Genomic DNA, 24,845 nt, shown 5'->3' on the forward strand with positions numbered 1-24,845 from the left:
TAGCTTGTCTATGTGGTTAACGGGGACTGAGAAGCACTGCCCTACACCGTGAGCTTGCAAGGGACCGCGCAGCCAGCACTGTTGCTCTCCACATGCTCAAACCAATTCCCCTTCACAGGTGCAGTGAGATCCAGACTGGGGCACTGATGATAAATGGACTTCAGACAGACCAGCCAGCAGAAAAAACTGCTTTCTCCCCAACAGCATATCCATTATAAATGCTGCATAGGGGAACCTACGCCCAAGGCAAAGCAGAGATCCTAAAAGTTGGGAGATGCTTCCCAATAAGCAGAAGCCAATCTGGGGGATGAGCCCTGCCTCTGCTAGGTTAAAGAAAGAAGTGGCTGGAGGAGAGCTCAGCTTTGTGTCCCTGTGGGGAAGGCAGATGGGGCAAGGAAACCTGCAGCTGGAGCGAAAAGCATCCCTCGTGCCACAGGGTTAAAATACTGCTTCCTTTACCTAGAGCAGGGACTGAAAAAAAAATAAGTCTCAGCAGACAAGAATGTCTAAAAAAGGAAAAAAAATAAGGAAAAAAAAAAGCTACCCTAACATGTTAACCACCACCAGGCTTTGCTCTCCTCATACTACCGAATGTTTAAATATTTAACTTGTTACCTAACAGGCTGCTAACTGCACCTCATTTTCCTTTTCTGGACAGAGGAAGACCTAGTCTAACCTAATTTATTCCCATTTTTAAATACAGCACTGTTTCATTATCAAATTCATGCAAGAAAAAGACAACAAAATTTTATTTTAAATTAAAATTCATAAAGACCATTTCCTAATTTTCCTCAAAAATACCAGTGGTTCATGGGCTTGTGGTCTTAGCTGAGAGGTTGGGAAGGGGGCCAAGAAAAATTAGAATTTATTATGCACTGGTCTAAGTTTTTAATTGAGTACACACAGGCCTTTCGGAGTGAACTTGATTTTTATTTTACCCCAAACTACTATAAGGGTATATAAGGGTTGCAGTGACACAAAAAAGCCTGTGGCTCAATTTCCCCAGCAGTTCCTCATTGGTTTATAAAACTGGCATAATCCATGAAAATCCTCCCTTGAAGAGTGCAAAGCCTGAAGAAACTTCTGTCCTGCAGCGTTATCTTTTTGCACACGGCCTGCAACATAAAGTGAATGGAAAGCACTAAAGAATACAGCCTTCACCAAACAGAAGCACAGATTTGCTGTTACGGCCTTAGCAATACTTCTCAGAAACAAAGGGGGAGAGAGAGAAACAAAAGGTTTAATGATATCTACCCATAGCACAGTCAGAGTTTGATCCACTATGACCATGGAACAAACAAATGACACACACGCCACTGCAACAAGTCCACTAGAGCCTCTGGAGCCGTCACTAAAACATGATGCATTTCAAAACGCTTGGCCTCAAACTCCCATCGCAGGTATGCGAAGTCTCACAGACACGCAGGGAAGGAAGAAGGGGCGTTTCACTGGGACAGCTGAAGCCTGCTCTGTCCACTCCGCTCCCTCCACTCCCGCTTACGAGCGGTGCTGTGCTCGGTCACAAACAGCAAATGAGACAGAAGTGCTGAGCTGTTCACGGCTACCTTTGGTTACCCTCCTCTAAGCTGTTCAAACACTAATAAATTACCCATTTACTTATACTACCCAGATGTTTGCCATCTAGAAAAATAGACTATTATTTGTAGAGGTTTTGTTCCATCACAAGAATCCTGTAAATAATATATTGGGATCAGAAAGCCAATACCACGTGGCAACTTCTATACACATCAGCATGGGGGGGTGGCACGAAGAAAAGGAGAGACACTTCCCGACTGCTGGTTAGAAGTTAAGAACTTTCATGGTGAACTTATAAAAAAATCAAGTATTCACTAGAATTCATGCTGTTGGGATAAAGAGGTTACTTAAAATAACACTACAGATGGAGAATGAGGGTGAAAAGTAACCTGAAAGGTTGGGTTATTAACTGGATTTTGATCTTTTGTTTCCATATATGTATTATACTTTTATATAAATACACATTTGTATGTGTGCATATGTATAAAATATATGTGTGCACTTATATTCTAGATTAAACTATAAATATATGTGTTTATATATATAAAACAAAATAAAACATAAAATATATTCTTATATATATGAATATGACATCCTAACATTTCTTTCTGTGTCACATTTTCCACAAAAGAAAGCCCACACTAATTTTAGTAAACCCTACAAATATAAGCAGCTTCAACCTCTACCTCTTCTTTTATTTTTTACGTAAGATTTCTTAAGAGTTCCAAGCAATGTTTAAAGAGAACTCTGGGGCTTTAATTGAAATGGCATGAGATGCTGAACCTTGAACAACAGTGTCTTTCAAACCCTGTGTCCATTATTCACTGAAATGCCTATCAAAGAAACAAAGAAGGAAGAGGTTTTCAATATTCTCATTAAATTCTGACTTTCTCTCATGGTTCCTGTAATTGAGTTTCACTTACAGTTGTCATGAAGTTTTGTAGAGTAGACAAAACAGTGATTTGCTGGTAAATATCTGTATACAGGGAGGGAAATAAATATTGAGTAGTACTCAGCCCACTTTCTTCAAACAACGGAGAAAGACAAAGAATACAACTCAAGCAATGTACAATTCAAGAAGGAGCAGCTTTTACAAGGATAACTTTGATCTGGATGGCTGAGTATCACTGCAAGAAAATCAGTCTGCTTAGCAATTCCAGACAAGCTGTCATGAAATTGCATGTCAGAGTTTACCGCAAGGTGTCCATGTGACATCGTACCATCGTACCCTTCATGTATATTACTGTTAAATTGTTTGATTTGGGCCTTTTACAATTTCACCTGCAAAACTGGAGAGAAGAAAGAAGAGCTTACCCACAAAAAGTGTCCCCAGTAGAAGCAAGGTGGGCAAAGGGGATTACTAAAGGTAAAGAGCCATTAATTATAGATGGAGTAAGATGGAACTGCTGAAAAGAGCTTCAAAGAGGGCTGGGTTGGTTTCTTTTGTTTGTTTTGGAGTGGGTTTTGTTTTGTTTTGATTTAAGATGCATTGGTTTAGCAGGGTGATCATACTCTGCAGCAAAAGAGCTTGAGCTGAGAGAAATAGAGCAACTCTACATGGACTGACAACTCTGTTAGGTGAGACCACCATGTCATCTCTGTATAAACGGAAAAGAAAAAAGTAGCAGCAAACAGTGACAGAGCCAGAAAATGACCCAACGTTTAGTCTGTTGATCGCTGTAATGTCTTGTTATTTAAGTCATTATATCACTAGTGTCTCTCCTATTCATTAAAGCCAGAATAATACTGACTAGAAGGTCTTTCATCACATAGACAGGGAGCCACAGCTCAGACAAAAATGACACTGGGCACTTGGCTGAGGAGTCAGAAGATCCCAGATTATAGCACCCTTGTAATTTATTGCACATTATTCACAGGAGAAACCTGAACTCAGGTTTCCTCTCATTTTTCCCATATTGCTACCTTGCACTTGTGTTAAAAATAGCGTATCTGGTCTTCCCAGCTGCAGCAAACTTAGCTGTATACATCAAGCACAGTTTAGCAGGGTTTCACCACACTTTTACTGTACCTTTCTTGATACAGAAATATAAAACCAGTTTGTGCATTTTCAATACAGCCCCCAGCTGGTATGTTCTGCCTTTACCTGACATTCAATTGGAAGCTACTGTGGACCTGGAGACAGCAGAGATGGGAAAATTTTACAGGATCTTTCCCTACTAATCATCCACTGAGGTCCTTCCAATTGCCCCAGAGCCCTACCTTCTTGGACCAGCTTAGGCAAATCTATTCCTTCATCAGTATCTACACCCTTCAAATATTTGTACAGGTGGTTATAATCCGGTTAAGTCGCAAGATGGTCATACTGGTCTCACAAAGGCTAGCCAGAGTGAAGGAGCCCAGCATTCAGGCTGCCACATTCTCACACACAGCAGCCTGGGGTTTGGACTGATTCGCTAAATGTCACCTTATCAAAGATCCAGCCTTTGCTTTGAAATACTACTTGAACGCAGGCTGTGAGTGCAAGAGGCTTCCAATAAACAGCAGAGAGCAGGGCTGAGCTCACGTATTTAGACCCTCGAGGGAAACGAACACACTTGCAGTCTGGGTTCCTTCCTGCCCCAGCCACGTGTGCTGTGGATCCAGGGGAGAGCCCTTACATACATGTCTGTGCCTTGGTTTCCTTGCTATGCAGTCGGGAAAGCCACCTTTCTCTCTGCTGCAGCTTGCTGCAAGGACAGCTCCGCTAGTGCTCCAGAGCGCAGTGCTCTGCAGAAGCACCAAAGCCAAGCCAAGCCTGTCTCACAACTTCCCGTGGCTGCAAGCAACATCAGAGCCTCGCAGGCAAGGCAGCTGGAGAAGGACACTTGGTTCTGAGATACATCTCTGGGTGTCATGACATTAGCGCAGAGGTACCCCATCAACTACTCTGGCCAGGCACTGCCTGGCAGCAGCAAAATTCTCGTCTTCCCCACTCCAGTCATGCAAGGCTGTCAGGGCCGATGCTGTCTGACCTCAGCTCACTAAATCACGATCCCCACAGAGCATCACTCTCCTCCATGCCCAGCTACTGCAACTCCACATAGCAAGGCAAGATACCTAAACCTTTTCTGTTTCTCCTTCTTGTCCTACTGCTTCCCCACTGACCACTGCCAGCGTCTCCTTCCAGCCTTCCACTCTGACCAGCCACCCCAAGCAATTTGCAGCCACAAGGCTTCCCACTCTTCACTCAGCACCACTAGAAGAAACCAGACTGTATGAAGAAGGGCCTCCAAGGCATTAATACAAGGCACTGCCTCTTGCAGCGGCTGCGCTCATGGCAATACATTGCTTGAGAACCAGGGTTTGGCAATCTCTACAGTGACAGGGATGGGAAAGATCTAATGTTTCTCTCGCTCTGTGTTAACTTCCCTCCACTGTTTTCTCACCTCTCCTTCTGCTCCATTTGGCATCTCAGCGCCATTTCACTCTTCTGTACACCCCTTTCCTTGTGGTGGCCACCCACAGCAACTAACCCAAGTGCACAGACAGCAGTCAGGGCAGGTACTCCACACTGCCCTGCCAACACACCTAGCAGAAGCACCTGGGAGGAGAAGGCAAACTCCGTTTCAATGGCCCATTCAGCTTTGCAAGCTTTTGCAGACAATGTACATCAGTTCTGCATATACACTCACAACAGCTAACAAGGAACTGGTCAAAAGAAAAAAACATATATACATATATCCACAAGAAACCACACTATTTTCTTTTCCATATGGATTCTAAGAAAGTAGAACTTGTTAAAAGCATCAAACTAGCACTGCTCTTCCTCTACCCCACACTGAGGAGGGAACCAGCTTTCACAGCAGGTCCCAAAGCTGCAGGACTGCACACAGGGTACTCCAGACTGCAGCTACTTTCATACTACTTTGGTCCCAGCACTCAGCATTGTATACTGTATGTATATATCAGTTCCCTTCTCTTGCAAAGCCCAGTTAGAACACCCCACCCACCCACCCACGCAAACAAAAAAAATCGTATCAGGGCATGTAAATGTTATTAAAGTACACATAGAACAGGTGCCCCTTTAAAGCATGGCTCTTTTCCTCTCTGGAAGGCACATGAAGCAGGTTCCCTAGTGTCAGGTGTAAACTCAAGTGATGAAAGAAAAATACATAAATGTTTATTAAACCTTTGTTGCCATTCACACCACCAACTTTCACACCCCAGTGCCAAGCTGTTAACGAATTCCCATGCTGTTCCAGAAGACTTTTCACAGCTCCTGTCAGAAAAGGGAAGTTTCACAAGGGCAGTACTCGCTGGAAAAGTCTCTGCTCTCGCCACCATCGACAAAAAATGTTCACAACCAGCTGTTTGTGGAATAAATGTGTCCTGCCCAAACTGTGTGGGAATGAAGAGCTTCTTCCAGTGAGGCACGGGGCCACCTTCATGTATACCTCCTGACACATATTTGTTTCAAGATTATTTATGCTAAGGCTTCTCAATTTACCTAATGACCAGGACTAAAAATTAGCCGTGATAAGCTGAGTGACCAAGTGACCACAAGCCAGTACGTGAGGCTCCAGGCCAGACGGTAGCTGTGCACGCAAGCTACAGCTCATATGCTCGGATGCAGCGTCACCTCCTCGGGGAGCTCTGCAGCTCTAGGCTGCTGCCCAGGCAGGCAGCCCTGCGGCAGGGCCCCCTTTTGGGCGCACAGACCCCTCGGGGAGGCAACGCACCACCTACCCCTCGATGCCACGTTTCCTTTCTGGCACCCAGACTCTGCCATGCTGCCATACAGCTGGCAAGTGTGAGGCAGGGCCCTACACACAAGGCGCACACAGCCTGCTCGAGCCTCAGCAGGTTTGTAGAAGTGCCACGGCGAGCCGCAGCGAAGGCGGTGTGAAATCGCATAGCAATGCTCTCTGCTGCCACAACTCTTCTTTTCCCCCACAACTAGCTCTTTTATCTGCCACTGGAGACCCTGTGCTAAAAGGAACAGGCAAAGGCAAGATGCTTCCCACAAGATGAAGGGAACATTGCTACTCCTTTCAGTGATCCAAAACAAGAGGGGGGCGAAATGAAACACTTTCCCAACTCAAAAGCTGACAATTACTACATGCTATATTATGGCTCAGACAGCCTTTACAATACAAAAGCTTTGACGAGCTCACATTTGCTTTGTCCCTGGAGGACACGGGGACACCTACTCATGTCAGTGTTCTGCACAGCATGTTGCTCAAAGCTTTACCATTTTGAAAAATGCACCTGAGGATCTTCAGCTTCTCATGCAGATCTTGTAATTCAGCTGATCTTAAAGCATAAAGAAGAACTAAGTGACTGTTTATCAATGTATATTGCTAAATGAAATCAATCCCAAGCACTAGAACAGAAGCAGACTTTTCCTACAACTGGAATAAGAAAAGCAAATAGCTTTATTGGTTTTCTTCTTTTAATATCAGAAAATTGTGCTCCCAAATAAATCCTTTTATCAACAATTTAGCAGCAAGCTTCTGTCAACCCCAGTTGACAGATTATAGCCCAATATTCTATAAATTTTCTCATTAAACTAAACAATCTGAGAGATCTATTAGCACTCTGTCTCTGCCAGTACCTCATCTCAGCTTGCAGACAGCTAGTACAGAAGCAACATACTACAGAACATGCTGCATACTTCAGCTTCTTATCTTAAAATCAGTATGACCTGCAGTATTTGTCCAGGATGTAAAAAAGACTGGAGAACTGGTCCTTCAGTGTGAAGGTAAATAAAGTGACCAAGTAAGAGAATTGTTACCTGATGGATCTTTAAGGTATTTTTTGTTGTTCCTAAATATTATATAATCTGATGTTTTCTAGTGGAAGGTAATTGCTGCCTTAAAGACAAAAATGCCTAACTCTTTTCTTTTAGGCTAATTACAACAACTAGAGATTCAACTTTTAATTTCTAGATGAGTTATTCGAGCAACACATCAAGCAACAAATTAGTATCTGAACCTGCTCATTGTTAAAGCCTGTAGTTCAAAAATGCAGTGGCCGTTTCCTCCCTGCACAGTGACTAATTTCCTTCGTGAGTCAATCTGTCTCCCTCCTTGCTATTCTCACATCAGAGAGATGCTGCAAAAGCAAGGTTCCCCCAAGTGAGATGCTCAGCCAGTGTGGATCACTGCACTGAATGGCATGTCTCCTTGGAGCAGGTTTCTTGCAAAGCCCATTTCCCTTCGTAAGTGCCAAGAATCAAATCTTGGCCACCTAACGCAGCGTGTTCCACATGTTAGCTCGCAACACGTTGAGCAACTGTGTTAACTGAGATGGATAGCGCTGTCAAACAGGAAGCTGGCTTACCAGGATGGAAACAGTGGGATACGTTGACCTTTTACATTCAGAAAAAAAGTGTCCCTAAAATGACATGAAATGTTTCATATTAAAAAACAAAACAACTACCTTCTCGCAGAGCTTTTATTACCATATTGTGTAAATAAACACATGTGCATGAGCTCTGCCTGTATAAAGAATCTGAGCCTCTCTCACAGAGCAGAGGCTGACAGAGGAAATGAATCATTATCACTCCGCTTGGAAAGAAGTTTGTACAAGGAGCCTGTGCTATTAACCACTGCCTGGAACTCCTGGATTCAACACCACTGCTGCTCCCTCTGTTCACACGTTCAAATACCTAGCTATACAAAATAACTAAAACCAACAGTTATAAAATGCAAATCCCCAAGCAAAGCTTCTATTAAACTACTCTAAAGTGCACAGATTTTATTGGTGACATGGAGACGAAACTGAAGCTTACAGGCTTCTCATCCAAAAGAATAAGCACTGAAATAACCTGTTCAGTATAAAAAAGCCTCTTGAAATGCAAAGTTCATTCTGGAAAGATTTTTCCCAACCTGCCACCTCCTGCCCATCTCCCTCAAGATTAGGATTTTAGGTTTGCTCTTCTCAAGCTGATATTATGGGTGGAGAGAGGAAAGCTTTGTTTATTTTAAGATTTTGCTGCTACTGGAGAATCATCTCTAAGTGGAAGGGACTGTAGAGCTTTACAAAGGGCTTTGCAGCAATATAGTAGGTAAGTGAAAACAGAAATCAGCCTGCACATTTAGCACTACAACTACTGGCCATAAGGAGAGCATGTATATATATAACCATTATATGCAATGTATGATTTTAAAAATGAAAGACTATAATATGCTGTTCAAAATGGCCCTGATACAAAGAGGAATACTAGATACCATCTAGCTGTACACCTAGAGGTTCTATCCAGCTCTTCTGTGCTGACTTCTTCAAAGCAGCAACCTGCTTCATGGTACAGAACAAATGTGTCATGAATATGCTGGCTGATCATTATCACCATATTTCACACTTCAGCAAGATCCAGCTAATGCTTTCTAGGCAGGCTAACAAGGCAGGCCCTGTTGTACACCTAGTTTAACATTAAGCAATCAACACAACTGATATAACCACCTCCAAGATTTGCCAGCGATTTTCTTGCTTTTCCCTTACATCAAACAACCTCAGGTGCTGTCTTCTGCCAGTAAAGAGAAGGCGGAAAAGAACTTTATTGAATACCTTGTGCCTGAGCTGCAGAACTGTGGGAATACCCCAGAGCCAGGAGCGCTGTCTCCACCAGCTGGCTAAAGAGCACATCTTTGCGAACCAGAACGAACTCAGCATGCTCTTCTCGATTATCGTATTCAAGAGAGGCGTCCGACTGTTCCACCACACAAAAGACTGGAATCATCAAACCTAGATGAAAAAAAGAACCAAAACAACAAAGCATCAATAAGAGAGGAACAAGAAGTGTGTCATACATCTCTGATTAAAGCTGTAAATTAAAACACCTCCTAGAAGGCTCATCTTAAGTGGAAATCTGCCTTTCTTCCCTGTGGGATAGCTTTTGTTTTCTTTCCAAGGGAAATACTGAAGTCTCATCACTTGACTCATTTAAAAACCACACTAAAAGCTCCAGAGAATACAATTCAGGAACAGAATCACAGTCAGCATGAGGATGAACAAGATTTCCTAATAAGACCTTTTCAACATTGCAGAAGTTTTCTACAGTTCTATGAATGTCCCTATTCTTTCAGGTCAGAGCTTCTTCACATTCAGCCATACAAAAACCTGACATACAAATGCTGCTTCTGCTTCTCTCCACACAATGAATGTATGGAGCAATCAGCAGAGGCTAGTCCCATATGCAGTTCTTGGCTGGGATAGGCTTATTTGCACATTTTCAGACCATGGCCAGTCTTCCTACTGTGCAAGGAAAATACCCTTGCATTGATTCTGCTGAAAATGATAACCTTGTGTTGGCAGCTGATGGTCGCGCAGACCTGGAGAGGCCAGTGGCTGTTCTCCCGCTGCATGTATGAAGAGAGTGAGAACAGCTCTCTTCGAAAGAGGATCAAGGATGAGGAGGAACCACAGAAGTGGAAAACTCAGGGGGTGGTCTGGATTCAATTTTGTTCTGCTTTATTGTAAATTTACTTTTGTGGTTACAGGATCAAGTCATCTATGGCAATAAATTGTGGGGCATGAACTTAAAGGGATTCAATACTACAGACAGCAGAGAAAGAAGCCAATTTGCAGGAGACAGCCCTACAGTACTCGAAGTGCATGCACAGAGGGAAGATGGAACAGATGGAAAACCTACAGAACTGCACGGTCATTTCCATCGCCTGCTACAGGCCAGGTTGTAGTCAGGGGTGGCAAAGGAAAAACCACTGCCTCCAGTCACAGAAACTTATTAAATGGTTACGTACAATTTGTTAGCCCCTAGATAAACTAGGAAATGCTGGGGCAGAGACAAATCTCAGCCTAAAGCAGTTCTTTAAATGTGCTATCTAAGGCTCATAATACTGCCAGAATGTTTACCTCTAACTCCTGTTCTTCAGAATGCAATATAACCATTTCCAGTAGATAACAACTATGAAAAATAACTGAGTATATTTATGAAAGGCCAGACACAAATCACTGTATTCCTGGACCAGGCACTTCTTTAAGGGAAAAAGAGGAGAAAGCCATATTTCTGTTCTCCTTCTGTACAAAGTCAGTTAAATACCTTCAAGATCTTCTACTATCAGTAGCTTCAGTATCTACAAACGAATAGTTACACACCCCATTAGAGGAGTCACCCTGCCCTGAAATAGATACAGTCATACCAGTAACAACTGCTGAAGGACTTAAATCCTCCTTGTCTTGAATTTGCAGAGACTAGATTTACTTTAAAATATATTTTAGATACACAATTCTCACTTAGTAACCTATCTGGCATGGAGCAGCTCCCAGTCTGACATTCTAACTGCAGGCCAGCAGCAGCAGCTACAAGCCACAATATCCAGTTGATGTGTTTTAGTTCTTTGTTTTAAAACACATCCTGAAGTACTGTGTAAGTAGGTTACGGCATCACATTGATGCTGCTCCCTCTTCACTGCTTGATTCTGGGTTAAACCGATGCATTTTGCAAGTTCAAACAGCCAAATTCTAACATGCAGTGTTAAAAAAAAAAAAATCTCAGTGAAAAAAAATTTCTAGGTGCTTTCCTGAAAAGGCAGTGCAAGGCTGATCCTGTTCCTCTGAAATTAATGACAAAATTTCTATTCCTATCAAAGGTTAAAAATTGGATTCGATTTGTCCATAAATCATTTAACTAGTTAAAAAGAAATTTAACCTCTGTAAGCAACAAACCTCCCCTCCTGTCGAACATACAGTCCATCACAGCACTTTTGATGGGGCTATTAATGTGTATTAATGTCTTAACAAAAGATTAAGATACTTGGCCAAATGCTGAGGCTGTGGTATCAGTTGTGTAACTTGCATTTTGGCAAGACAGAAAAAGTAGGTGAATGCAAACTGATGAGAGGGATGCCACAGCGTGTTTTATCCTCCTGCTGGATGCTTTCCTTGTCACACAACAGTCTTTCCACCTTTTCAGCACAGAAGTTGCACCTATTCTCCATACTCGTTTACCGTCTCAGTACAAAGAGGATCTCAAACGCTAGAACTGATGTCGTAGATGACATCACTTTATGGATGGCAAAAACGACCCACAGGACTCTTGCCCATTATGACTTTCCTGCCCCTTCCTGCTGCCCATGCTTGCAGGGACCCTGCTACAGAAACAGCTTTTGCAAAAACATCTCTGAACTCAGTGACCCAGGTAACTGACGATAAGCAGCTATTAGTACCTACAAAACAGAGAGCAAAGGGCAGGTTACCACATCTGCCATTGCTAGCCCAGCCTCATGCCTCTCGCTATAGCATCTGGAATCTTAATACCAATCCTATTTTACTAAAAAACAACAGTAATCCAACTTATTTCCAAGTAAATCTCACTCCAAGGAAGTTCCATCTGCTTTGCCCTCTATTTCACATTGGAGAGTTAAGCTATAATGTCTCCAATGGATTTATTGCCTCAAACTTGTTTCCTGATGTTATCTGAAGATAAATTAACATACTTCCAGTACATTGGAATCAGAAGAAAAAGTATCTGCAGCCAAAAGTCAGCATGCTCTTTACCCACAGATATACACCATGTCTTGCCCCTAGATGCATATATTACACCTCCAGCTCACTACAGGGCTCTTGCAGAAGAGCAATGCAAGTTAGTCACTGCTCATTGTCATTCCAGCTGAAGAACTTAGAGCGATACTCAGAGAGCAGGAGACCAAGCATCCGTAATGAAGTCTCGCACGCAGTGCTACAGCAATGCAAGCCAGCCTTACTCATAAATCCTGAAACTCTTCAGCTCTTTCCCTAATGCCTCATCAGCTAGTACTACTGTCATCCTCCCTCTCCCATGCATACGCACAAAAAAGGCTTAGGTCCCTTCTGCACTGAACTTCCATGCATTCGCTCTCCCACCTTTAGAGAGATGCTGCAGTGAATGATGCTGTACAGCTGATGGTAGATGACATACAGCACTGATTTTCACACACGGAGAAAACAAGGGGTAATCTGAGGGCTAAAAAGGAAACAGGTTGTTTTCTTAAAGGATGAACACAATGCCGGAACACACACAAAACATTAAGAGCTATCACAAATTATACAAAAGACTTTTTCTCCTTGATGTTAATTCACTTAACTGACTTACAAGCAGCAATTTCGTGCTTCTCACAGAACTCTGACCCCATATAGATAGCATCTGCATGAAATGCTAGGGGAGCATAAAACAAGATCTACATAAAGGCTTTTGTAAGGACATCCATACACAGCAAGAATTCCTTCTAATCCATGGAAGAGAACAGGTAAAAACTGTTCCCACTATTACCCAGAAGAACAGAATGGTTATCAGTAGCTGTTACCTTTGTATAACATATATTTTTAAAACAAATCAGAGATGGGATTTAAGCTCCACTGTTGCTTTCACAGATAAGCTGCAATGTACAGAGAAGACTTCGTAAACATAGTTGCATTTTTTGCGAAGACTCTTCTAAGGGGCAGGGAAATTAAGAAGAAATTAAATTTGCATCAGAGACCCATGTTCAAATGCACATTTTCTCGTCCTTGCCCATTTCAATCTATAGTTTTATTTCACCAGGGAGCAACCCATTCTTAAAAATGAAGGAAAGAGAAACGGGTATTTCATTCAGGAAGTGAAAACTCTAGAAGTGAAAACTCTAGAATTGTAAGATTTGCAAGTAAAACCTGTAAATTTCTAATGACCAAATAGAAGGACAAGACAGAGCATATATTAATAAATCCTTCACTATTTCTTTTGTTCATTTGCAAATGATGCTTTGTCCAGTGCGTTCTTTAAAGCAAGTAATAAACGTGATACTATCAGCATGGAACTTCTATGCATTGTCCACACCCACATAACCATCATAGGCTTGGCACTTCAAGCAAAAAAGAAAAGCATACAGAAAGCTGAGGAGGACATTAAACTATTTCAGCCACACACCTCTCCAACCCTTAAACAGGGAGCAGCGCTTGCATGTCCTAATAAGTATAATATGAAGATGAACCAATAAGAAGAGGCACCAATAAAATTTGTGTCTTTTTAGATTAAAATCTGTTTCCATCAGCACAAGTTTTGAGCCCTGTCTAGGTGTTATTTAATTTAATCTAATTTGAACAATTTCCAAACATCAGCTTGATTAATTTCAACAGCATGGTGTTATGGAAAGATTTACTGTACAGCAGTTGTATAGCAGGGAATTAATAAAGAAGCCAGTTCTTAGCCCTGAGTAACATGAGGTTTTAAGACTTCCCAGATTTCTAGTGGGAATACTTCACAACACAAGCATGTTTTCTTCTGGGAGTGAAACCCACCAAAATTATTAAAAACTGAGATCAAGTGGTGGTGTCAAACCCAAAGGAAATCATTCTACAGTGGAGAGATTTTTATCAAATGAAGAAAGTGGAAAATAAAGTTTTTGTTGTTGCTGTTGTGTTTTGGGTTTTTAGGTTTTGTTTGTTGGTTGGTTTTGGTTTTTTTAAACAGAACACAGACACACACGCAGAGTAATCTCCCTCAAACACAAAGCAAGTTTCTATGGTTAGGAGTTCAGAAAATTCATAACTACTGAAAACTCTTCATTACTGTATGCAGAAAACATTTTCCCTAGCGGAGACTGTAACGTGGGTCATTCTCTAAGCTAGTCTTTCCAATACAGAGAAAAGAAAAAAAAAAAAGAAAAAAGAAATCAAGGCAACAGCAAGAGCAGAATCCACAAATGTTTATTCCCATGCACACCTCAAAACACTGAATTACGAGCAACTTCAGCTGGACTTCTAAGATGAGACCCTTACCCTGCGACAGAGACTAGGAAGCTCAATTAGCAAAGCATGGGTCGTCTTGAGGAAATTATCTAGACAAAGATTCCATATATTTAACAATAAAGCATGCTTCCCCAACTGGCAATAACCACAGGAAGCAATCAAACTAAAAACATTTCCTAAACCTAATCTGCTTCCGTTTTTTCCTTAAGTGAGAGCCCTTTATCCAGCAAAGGCAGTGAAGGGAAAGCAGTCCATTTATTTTTTCCTCTTAGTGCTGCAATAGAGCTGACCTTACATGTACCGATTTGGTATTTAACTCTTTCGCTTTCTTTTAAACAAATTTGAAAAATGAACCTAAATTGAGAAAACTGTTTTAAGAGGCAGAAATCAGCATCCATGCGGCACAGGAGAGGTTTGCCAGTTCTCCTCATATCCTGCAGCTCTAATTAAAAAGGCAGAAACCAATTAAGTTTGACAGCTTTCAGTTATTCAGAAATACCTGAATTTCTGCACCAAAGATGGCCATCCTACATCCTAGTGAAACATAAATCCCTAATTTCTATTCTGAAAAACTTAACACGACCACCAAGAAAAAAAAAAAGAAAGGAAAAAAAAAAAGTGAAGCTTGAAAGCTTCGGCATGCCACCTTCTTCAAAACGGCGTAACCTGCAAATCCTGAAGTGATCAGAAATGAGAACTTAGTGCTTATGCTAATAACCAGAGGTTTCTATTCAAGACTCAACTAGCTGAACAAACATAGAATCATAGAATCATTTTGGCTGAAAAAGACCTTTAAAATCACATATAATGAGAGAAAATAAATTTGTAATGAGAAAAGATCAACTGCATTCCAAAATGTTTTTTTCTAAGAGGAAGGACACCAAATAGTATCTGAAAAACCAGTTCTTTGTGCTGATGGTGATATGAGATCCTCCCCAGAAAATCCTGCAGAGTCCAGTGGAAGGCTGCAGATACAGGATACGCAATGACATGCTGAACAGGCACAACCGTACCATTTCCACAGGGCCACACGTACATGACTATTCACACTCAAGAAGGATCAGGCTTGAAGCAGATCCCAGGTTCAGCCCACGCCTGTGCAATTCAGTGATGAGGTGGAAGAGACAGAGCTCACACATTTCAGCAAGGGTTAGTCATGTCCATTAAGGCTCACTTTCAAGCTACCCCATAAATTATAAATATAATTAAATCGGACAGAATATAAGCTGTTGGCACTTAACTTACAATAAATGCTTGGTTTGGGTAAATGGACTGTGTTTCAGCCTTTTACGTATCAAGCACCAGCTTACAACAGTCTCATTATGAGGCTGAGAATTCTTCCACTGTAAATCTTTTTTAATGGGAACTAGAGGAATGACTTTGCAGTTGTTTGTCACTAACCGCTCGGAACCACGTGAAGAAAGCTGTGTGTGCACACTGACAGGCGGCCAGCGGGAAATCTCTATGTCAAATACAGGAGACCGTATCAGGATCTTTGCAATGTACAATCCTATGCAAAACAAAAGCATCAAGCACCTCATTACAGCAAAAGGTTTTGTTTAAAAACAAAGACCTTGCTTTCTGCTAATCCTCTGCTCTCCAATGTGTTCTAGACAAAACGTAAGATATCTGATTTTGCGTATAACCAGTAATGCGATGTTGTTAAACTCCTACTCTTCATGGGTTTATAAGCCCGTTGCAAATAATTTGTTCCAGGATGCAATTTGGTAAAGAAGAGCTCAGTCCACAGATGATTTTAATACAACATTTGCCAAAGAAACAAAATCATGTTAAATAACATTACATTGTAGAATTTCTCTTCTTAGGAGGGCCAGAGGGAGTAAAACTAAGGACAGTATCTTTCTCCTCCTCCTCAGTTATTTTTTCTGGCTTTACATATACAGTAAATCTGTAGGCAGGAAATGCATTTCTACATATTATATTTTAGCCAATGGTGAATGCAAACCACAAGATATTATTTACATCCTTCTTCAGCTTCCAGTCCTTTCTGTGGCTTCAGTCTCCCAACCATCACAACTATACCAGATCTCAGGAAATCTTATAAAGAAGTCACTAATGTCTCTGCAGATGTCCCTTGCTTCTGACAGCTTAACTACCCAAAAAATCCTTCTCCTAGCTGAAATAACAGCTTTACTGTTTAACACGAAATATTCCAGGCCACTATCCCACCACAGAAACATATTAAGGAACTCATAACTTGATTTGATAATACTTGAGTTTCTCAAAAAACAGTATTAAAGAAAAGCCATATTCAGAGCATGTGCTGAGACAAACAAGAAATGAGAGAGGGATACGAAGTATGTACCTCTAGTGCAGCCTCTCCTGCTGGGTGTGTGGGACAGAAGTGTTACTCACGGGAGACGAGGCCTTTTGTTAGTCCAAGTACATCAGCTGCTTCTGGTAGCTAACCCCCTTTGCTAAACTAGTTGCGCTAACTCGACCCGAACTTCGAATCTGTCACACTGGTTGGGTTCAAAGGGCAAGAAAGGGAGCAGCCACTGGGGCTCTGTGCCACCCGGTTAGCGCAGGGCAGCCAGGAGGCAGAAGCAATTAAGCAGGAAAATAGAGCACTTCCACCTCGCCACCTAAATGAGTGAAAAGCGAGAGTGATGATAACCCAGACCTCAAAAGACAGTTTTAAGGGAGCCTGGGTCAGAAGGCGGCACAAACAGCCGCCCCTGTTGTTCTAGTGGAAAGTTCGGCTTCCCCTGCCCGCCAGTCAGCCCCCCGAGACGTGCCGGAACGCCTGTGGCAGTACCAGCGCCATGCCTGCAGCCAGAACCACACGCAAGCTTTCCAACTCATGGAAGGGAATCAGAGAATCATTCAGGTTGGAAAAGACCCTTAAGATCATTGAGTCCAACCATTCACATCGAAAGGCAAAGGTGAAGACACTATAGCTACATTTTTCCTAAATAAAACAGCTCAGTTGTTTCAACTTGTTTCCCCATTAAAAAAGAAGAAAAAATACCCCACAGCAGTACTTTATAATATGAACTAATGGAAAATATACTCATTTCACTCAAAACCAGTGAAGGAAACGCTTTTAAATTCAACCGGTGTTTTTAAAAAAAATCATCTCAAGCCATTAATTTCCTATAAGTTTTAGGCTTTGGTTTCTGTAACTTAAAAACAAGTTTAGGGTTCTGGAGGGGGTTTTGGTTTGGGGGACTGCGTTCTGTTGTTTTTCTCTCAACTACGTAACAAAATTTGCCTAAGGGGCTAAGACTCTCTACGCCAAGTTCCACCCAGAATTAATTTTAATGACCAACATTTTTAAACTCTGAAAACTGGAACCACTAATAAGCCCTTAACTTCGGTGGTGCTAGCAGATGCCACCGTATTATGTAATTGTTAAAGCAAAAAAACATCTTCTAGCAAAAGCATTTTAATGAAGGTTCTATTAACTAGTCTCCTGGTACTGGGATAAGTCCCCTGGAATGTAACAGGAAAGTTTTCGTAGCTGGTTTGAGGTTTTATTTCTGAAGAAGAGCTGCGTACCACACTCAGGCCTGTTTTGGGATCTCCACTGGGACCCACCAGCAAGCTCCGTTATCCTTCATGTCCATTCCTCTATGAACCACCCCCTGGCAAGAAGAAGAAGAAATTGTATCACCCCTCCTTCACGTTACCAGATCAACAGCTGACAGAGAATCTATTTTAACTACTGCACCTACAAGTCCGTCTTCAAGCCCAACTGCAGGCTCCAGTTGTAAGACAAGCTGGATGGATCTCTAAGCGTTGTAGTTATGGACTCTTTCCCTCACGTCTTTTAGATACTGGCAGCATTAAAAAACCTCATCTCTAACTGACGATATCAACAGATATGGCAGAACTGGTTATGGGCAAAAGTTACAAGTACTCACGCAATAGGACAAGCCATATTAAACAGTGTCTCAGAATAAATGTCATCAAACTCAGTGGTTACTGATGGAGGCCTTCATCCTGCTACACTTTTAGCAAGGGTTCAGCTACTGCTACACGGTGGTCTTCCGGTATAAGGAGACCACAGAAATCTTCAACAGATCTTCAGGGGGAAAATGAATGGAGGCGAGAACCACTGCCAAAAAAGAGTAGGAGCCGCTCTGTCACCTCGTCCTCTAGAAGGCAGCCAGCTTCCCCTGTGTCCCTTTTCACGAGTCAATATGCGGAGAGTCTTCAGACAGCCTGCGCCCACGGCCCGTTATGGGTCAGGAACTGGCATCTGGGGCTTGGCCTTTACTTACAACTCCAATCTTCCACACCCCACGCCCCTGCAGAGAGCAACTTCTGAGTGGCATTCTCTCGTATTCCTTCTTTTTCAAGGACAGAAGATCAAGAGCTGCGGGGGAAGCACTCCACGTTTTCACGAAGACAAGATCACACATTTGACATCTATCCATTTGAACATTATTCTTTTAGGACCATTTACTTTTATCAGGCAGCAGGTCACATTAACAGTTTTTAATAACTACTACATCTTTATCAAACAAGTCATGAGGTCAAGGAACAAGAGTTAACAGGTACATCCACCTTCTCTGGTATGCACAGTACACTTACTTTGTTCAGCCAGTTAACGATATTTTGGGGGGAGAGTGGAAAGGACCTACCTACAGGCTGGCCTACTGTGTGTGGATTCACTTGTTAAGAGTCAGCAAACCATGCTTTTGGGGCTCAACAGGCTGAATTGCTACAACATTATGTACACAGAGCTACACCGGAGAATCAGACACTTCTGCTAGTGCAAATGCATGTGCTCGCTGAGAGGTGTTAGCCAAAGAAAGCGGATTACATCTGCTCTCCAAAGGCTGAACTGGCTCCTGGTTCACTTTTGGATGCCATTCCAAATGTTGATTTATAAAGCTGTATGGTACATGACTACAGCCAAGACTACTGTAGAGAGGATCTCTCCTTCCACGTATGGTACAGCAGAAAGGACACTTCTGCTTACAGCTCTAGGACTCAGCTTCAAAGAAAATGGAGAGCCAGGTTCCCTCAACCTCAGGCCTTCAGCTACATTTAGGTCCCTTTTCAAGGGGAACACAGCCGCAGTGCTGCCCAGCACGGGGCCTTTCTGTCTACAGGGTTGTAATTGGAAGACTGAGATGGTGTGGTAGCTAAAGGGTCACAGAAGAGTCAGTCCCAGGTGGTGATGGCTTAAGAGACCAAGTACTCTTACTGGAATACACGTCCACAGATTTGGAGAGGCGAAAAAAATGGAAAAAAGCAGAGAAACACAGATTTTTACTTTGAAGGAGAAAGTAGTCTTTTTTACTACTTTCTACCTGTCCATGGCATTCTCTGCGCTCATCTATTTTGCAGGTCAGTATGACACCGTGATCATATTAATATAATCAGGAAGGCTCAAACCAATGACAGAAACATTACAGTCATTATTATGCCAAACCCAGACACTCAGATAATGCCTAACTTGAGCTTTACTGTCAAGCAGTACGCCTACTTACTCCATACTTGCTCACAGGAGCCCATATGAAGTCTACCATCCAGACTTCCAACTCGAGCAACAAACTCTACTTAAAAAAAAAGGAAAAATAAAAAAAAAAAAGCCCACACTTCTGTTACTCTGCATTTTCTCTAAGTCTAAAAATTGGTAGAGTGTATGACAGGTCCACCTCATTTTTCTTAATGATGTTTTTATTATTCTTTCACTCAATTAAAACAGAAATGGATATTGCATCTTCTGACTGTATAATTGTTATTGTAATCTGTTTTCGATCACTGCTTGGGAAATGGGTCCAAAACAACATAAACTATCCACAGCCTCAGAATACAAGTCATTTTCTTTTACTACGATACTTAAAGAGACATCTATCATGTTGCTCTGCTAGCATGTTTGTATTATGGCAAAAAAGTTATTTGTAAGTTGGGAAAAGACATTATGAAAATCACCTTTTACTCCAAAGTATTGTATAACTCATAATTCATAACTACATTTCTTAATAACCATTCAAAATAATAAGGTTGGAAATTGTGCACATCTAATTTTAATATATAAATAATGTAAATGCATATAAACCAAAATATGCTCAAAATATGAATTTATATTACTCTCGAAAAATAGTCTGGTTATAGTTTTGAAAATGACATGCTTCATTTCCAATATATGCCTGTCAGCTAAACTTATGACAAAACACTCTCTGTGAGTTTAGATTACCAGGATGGTAAATACTTCTATGTGAGTTTCCTCACTTATCTGAAGTTTCCGTCCAAACGCAGACAAAGTCAGCAACTTCTAGAGAATGAAGCATTGGTGACACACGAGTAACGACAGACTAATCCAGCCGCTTCTCAACATTATACAAATAGAATAGAATATCTGAGAGAGAGAAAAAGTAACCTTGTGGCTGTACGAAGGGATACAAATAATGGGTTTTGATACAAGAAACTCCCTGCACAACATTTCTTGCCAGATTTAGTACTTTTGAAAAGATCTGCTGTCAATAGAATGTCCTTTCATCTCAGCATGTGTCTTTGGGGAACAAATAAGGAGGGAGCATATTTAAGTGGGAGACATTTCTACTGCACTCCGAAAATGCAGTGGGCGTATGGTTCTCTCAAGAGATGCTACAGCTTCATATAAAATATAGTCTGACAGGTTATTTTTATTAATCTTTTTTCTGAGCTTTTTTACCTTGCTGACATTGCTACTAACAAGGTACAGTTGGGCTCAGACTGTTTAATATTGCATGCCCGTCTGATACAAGGACATCAGTTAAAGCAAAATGACTGACAATTTTTATTATTAGCCAGGTAATTTTCTATTTAGAAAACAAGTCATATGCTTAAACTCATATCTAGAGCTACCTGCCTCTTTTCTTCAAGTTCTTCCTGTTCCTTTCATATAGCTTCTACAACTAGTGACAATCTTCTCTTTTTCCTAACATCGCTGCATGTAACATCAATAATCATTCAGCATTTGCCAGGAAATTTAAAATATATCTTGAGTTCAGACACGAGATCTCTGCCCTAGCATGCAGCTTACGACACTAGCAATGCAGAGCTCACGCTTCATCTTTTAAGCATCCTGTAAATTATTTGTGTAGCCTTATTCCAATTAGAAGTGCCTCCTGGAAGGAGGTTTTACATAAATCCTCACATACTAGCAACACCAATGTTCACATCTTTAAAAATCAATGTATGAATTACACACAAAAAAAAAACACCAAAAAAACAAAAAAACTCCAAAAAACCCCCAACCCAACAACTTGCAAACATTGCTTATAAGGGTTTCACAATGTCAGCAGCCTTAAATTGCTAATAGACAAATGCTGACATCTTGGTATATTTGTAAATATTCAGGGGATACCAGCAGAGCTAGTACAGGTATTCAAAAAGAAAAAAACATCTTAAAATACTAGTTCATGTGTTTTTTTAAAGTTCTCTAAAATAAAGGAAATAAAATTGGAAATAGGAAATGAAATATTTTTCCCTTACTAATATTCATATCAATGCAACCGAAGACGCGGACAAAGTACACACGACAGCTGCAGTACGTGCTTTTGTATAAAGCGCAGGAACTCTGGAAAAAAAGGAAATAATTCCCAACTACAGAACTGCGACAATGTGGACAACATGACTTGCTGGCTGAGAACATACCACACACTAAAGCAGTCAACACTTGTGAATGGCCACAAGAACCTCATCTAGATGGGCTAACAATTCCCCCCGCATTAAATGACAAAGCGTATTTTCTGTCTTCATACCACTAATCAATGTAAACTCATTTGTATGTAACCCCTGAGCAGAGACATTGCTGATGAGCATTCTGCAACAAGTACAAAGCTTGTTGGAGGGCAATTTTTTTTAGTATGGCTAGAGGCTGGAAAACATTTCTCAAAAGCCATCAAATACTCAGCTGCCTTTTGTCTGCTGTGACTATTTCTTACATCTGCATTAGTGACACATGTCATTGTGGGGACCAATGCATCTGACCCAGGACATTTCATACAGTAGGAACCAATTACCACAAGACAATTTTTTCAAAGCTAGAAAGGGCATCGGTTCCTCATTCAACACAGTGGGTTGGTTTCAAAACCACTTTGAGCTTCAAAAGGAGAGCACGCTTGTTCAGTAGTTACAGAGTCTGAATCAGGCACAGGTAATCTTGAACAAACCCCCATCATATCAATTCAAAGGGACTTGGTAATACTTTATACCTTGAAAACCTGGGCCTTTAATCCTAAAACACAGCAGTAGTTACTAATTTAACAAAATTATGAGGGATGGTAATTAAAGGCCTAACTTATCTATGCCTTGCAATTTGGGATTCAAAATAAAATCCTGCTAAGTTTTACAGATTTTCAGTTATTTTGAAAAGTTTAAAAATAACATTTAAAAGCAGGTTGGGGACTGCTCAATCACAAAAATAAGAATTTTCCTAAACAGGTCACACAGCTGTTTGGCGAATATAAATACAAGACTGCAGTAAAACTGTCTTCATTTTACAACATCATAGATGCCATATTGTATTATCATCTTCTGTGTCAACGGGAGTGACAAAAATCTTACTGGTCCAAGTATTTTACTTAAGCTCCAAATCACTGTTGTGGCCTTCTCCTCCCCATTCCACACAGACAGCTTTAAGGAAAACAGCAATAATAGAAAGTAACTGCAAAAATAAATATTCAGACTAGCATCTCCCTGAAGAGTATTAAACACAAATACTTTTAAAGGTATTTTAAAGTAACTGATACCATCTGAAAGTCTGTGCTACAAACCAGAAATTTTAAATATGACATAGCTGTCTGTTGAAATGACGACTTGATTACAATTACATTATGCCAGTTTTTTTCTACTATTAAATCTAGACAAAATATCCAGTACAGTAAAATTATTTAAATAGAATATAAAGACTCCCCAAAATTAAGTATTTAGGAATCATTAAACCTCACCTTTAAGTGTTTATTCATAATAAAAAAGTTTAATACTGTTTTTCTTCCTTCAATGTCCGAATCTTTCATCTAAATTCTGCATGAGAAATAAGTCGCTATTTAATTTCTTGAAAATACATTTCCTCACTGGCACCTTTATAGTTTTTATTATGATTTTGCCATCTTCTTCAGGCATAAAAACAATTCTGGGGAGTCACTGACAGACTCACCTTAACAGAAGTTTTCAAACAATTGCCCTATAAATAACTGACAGTAAATATACTCTATTCTATCCCAGTGAAACTAAGAAAAGGCAGGACCCAATTTATAAAGGGGGGCAGGAGGGGCAGAATTAACATTCACTTTTTCAAAGATGTTGGTTTCTTTTACTTTTCTTTGGTTCATGATGAGAATAACAGCATCCAGTTAACTAACGTGGCAATGGGTATGGGGCGGGGAGATGACTCAAAACACTTAGGAACTATTGCAGGGAAAAATAAAAATCTTACTACAGCTAATCTTAAATCTTGAATTCAAATTGTCAGTGGCTTTCTGCAGATGCAAGTTAGAGTTCCAAAATAACTCTAAACATCAAATTATGCCTAGGTCACTGACTGGGCGGATACCCTATATTCTGTTTAATGCGTATGTTCAATTGCACATATATTTTAACCAACTGTGTCTTTATTTTAATAACAGACCAACTACTGAAAACACATAAAGAGAGACTATTTTTCTACCTCAGCAAAAATACAGCTGATACACTGCATGACCCTTCAGGAGTTACTGCTCTGTTTATTCTATCTACATGACATAATCTGATTGGAAAAGAGGAGTGGAGGGTGAAAATCAGCAAAAAGACCCAAAACTCATTTTTAACCATTGGTCATGAAAAAGAAATCACTGTCTTGCTTTTCTTACTCTTTCTGTTAAATTAGAAGTCTCTTCCCCATTATGTAGCAAAAATGCATAAAATCCAAGAATTTACATTTCCTCATAATCCCCACTTAATTATATCAAAGTACGAGGCAACATTTTCCAACTATTCTGCAACAGATAAAACACAAAATACATTCACATACTGCTTGTTTCTGAACTAACAAGGATTTGCGGCTTTCATGCTTCTGTATCTCAATGCATTCAATTCTTTCAAATAGCTACGCACTTCTTTCAGGCAGCAGGAAGATATTCTTCATCTAGGATCTAGGCAGGAAGACGATCTAAAACTTAACCTTTCACTTTACTCAATTCATAAGGACAAGCGAAAACATGCTTCCTTACGCCATTCAGGATGCCATTTAGAGCTTAATGTTAACTAACTGCTTAGAACAGAGGAGCAAATCTGATCAAGCTGTACTCTTCCATCTGCACAGAAGTGGATCTTCTCTCCAGTAAAGTACTTCAAATCCTTGTAAAAGATATAAAAGGTAGCACAAACCCTACGACATTTTTGCAGAAATATTTAGAATGGATTTTGACAAACAGCTCTTCAACCATCCTCGGTCGGCATTTCTGTCACCCCAGAGATCTATTAGAACAGATTTCTAACTACACCTAAGCAGACAAGACCATGATACATCAGAACTTTACGGGGCTTACAGCAACTAGCTGCAGCATTCCGAAGAGTCACTGCATCCACATTTCTGGTACATCCGACTTTGTATGAGCACAGTAACCACAGCTACTGATTAACATCCCGATCATACAATTTACTTTGAATTGTCTGAAACTTTTCCCCTCCATTAATATTCTCTA

General features: G+C 40.8%; 1 protein-coding gene across 1 annotated transcript in view; it reads right to left on the bottom strand.

Annotated features, from left to right (window-relative positions):
• The window catches only part of SATB2 (SATB homeobox 2), a 131,866-nt gene that overhangs the window by 102,877 nt on the left and 4,144 nt on the right, over nucleotides 1-24,845 (bottom strand). The window contains exon 2 of the mRNA XM_075029283.1: nucleotides 9,046-9,222. Coding sequence (XP_074885384.1) covers nucleotides 9,046-9,222 — 177 coding nt within the window. The remainder of the gene's footprint in view (nucleotides 1-9,045; nucleotides 9,223-24,845) is intronic.

This window comes from Buteo buteo, chromosome 5, assembly GCF_964188355.1.
Source record: "Buteo buteo chromosome 5, bButBut1.hap1.1, whole genome shotgun sequence".
Lineage (NCBI taxonomy): Eukaryota > Metazoa > Chordata > Aves > Accipitriformes > Accipitridae > Buteo > Buteo buteo.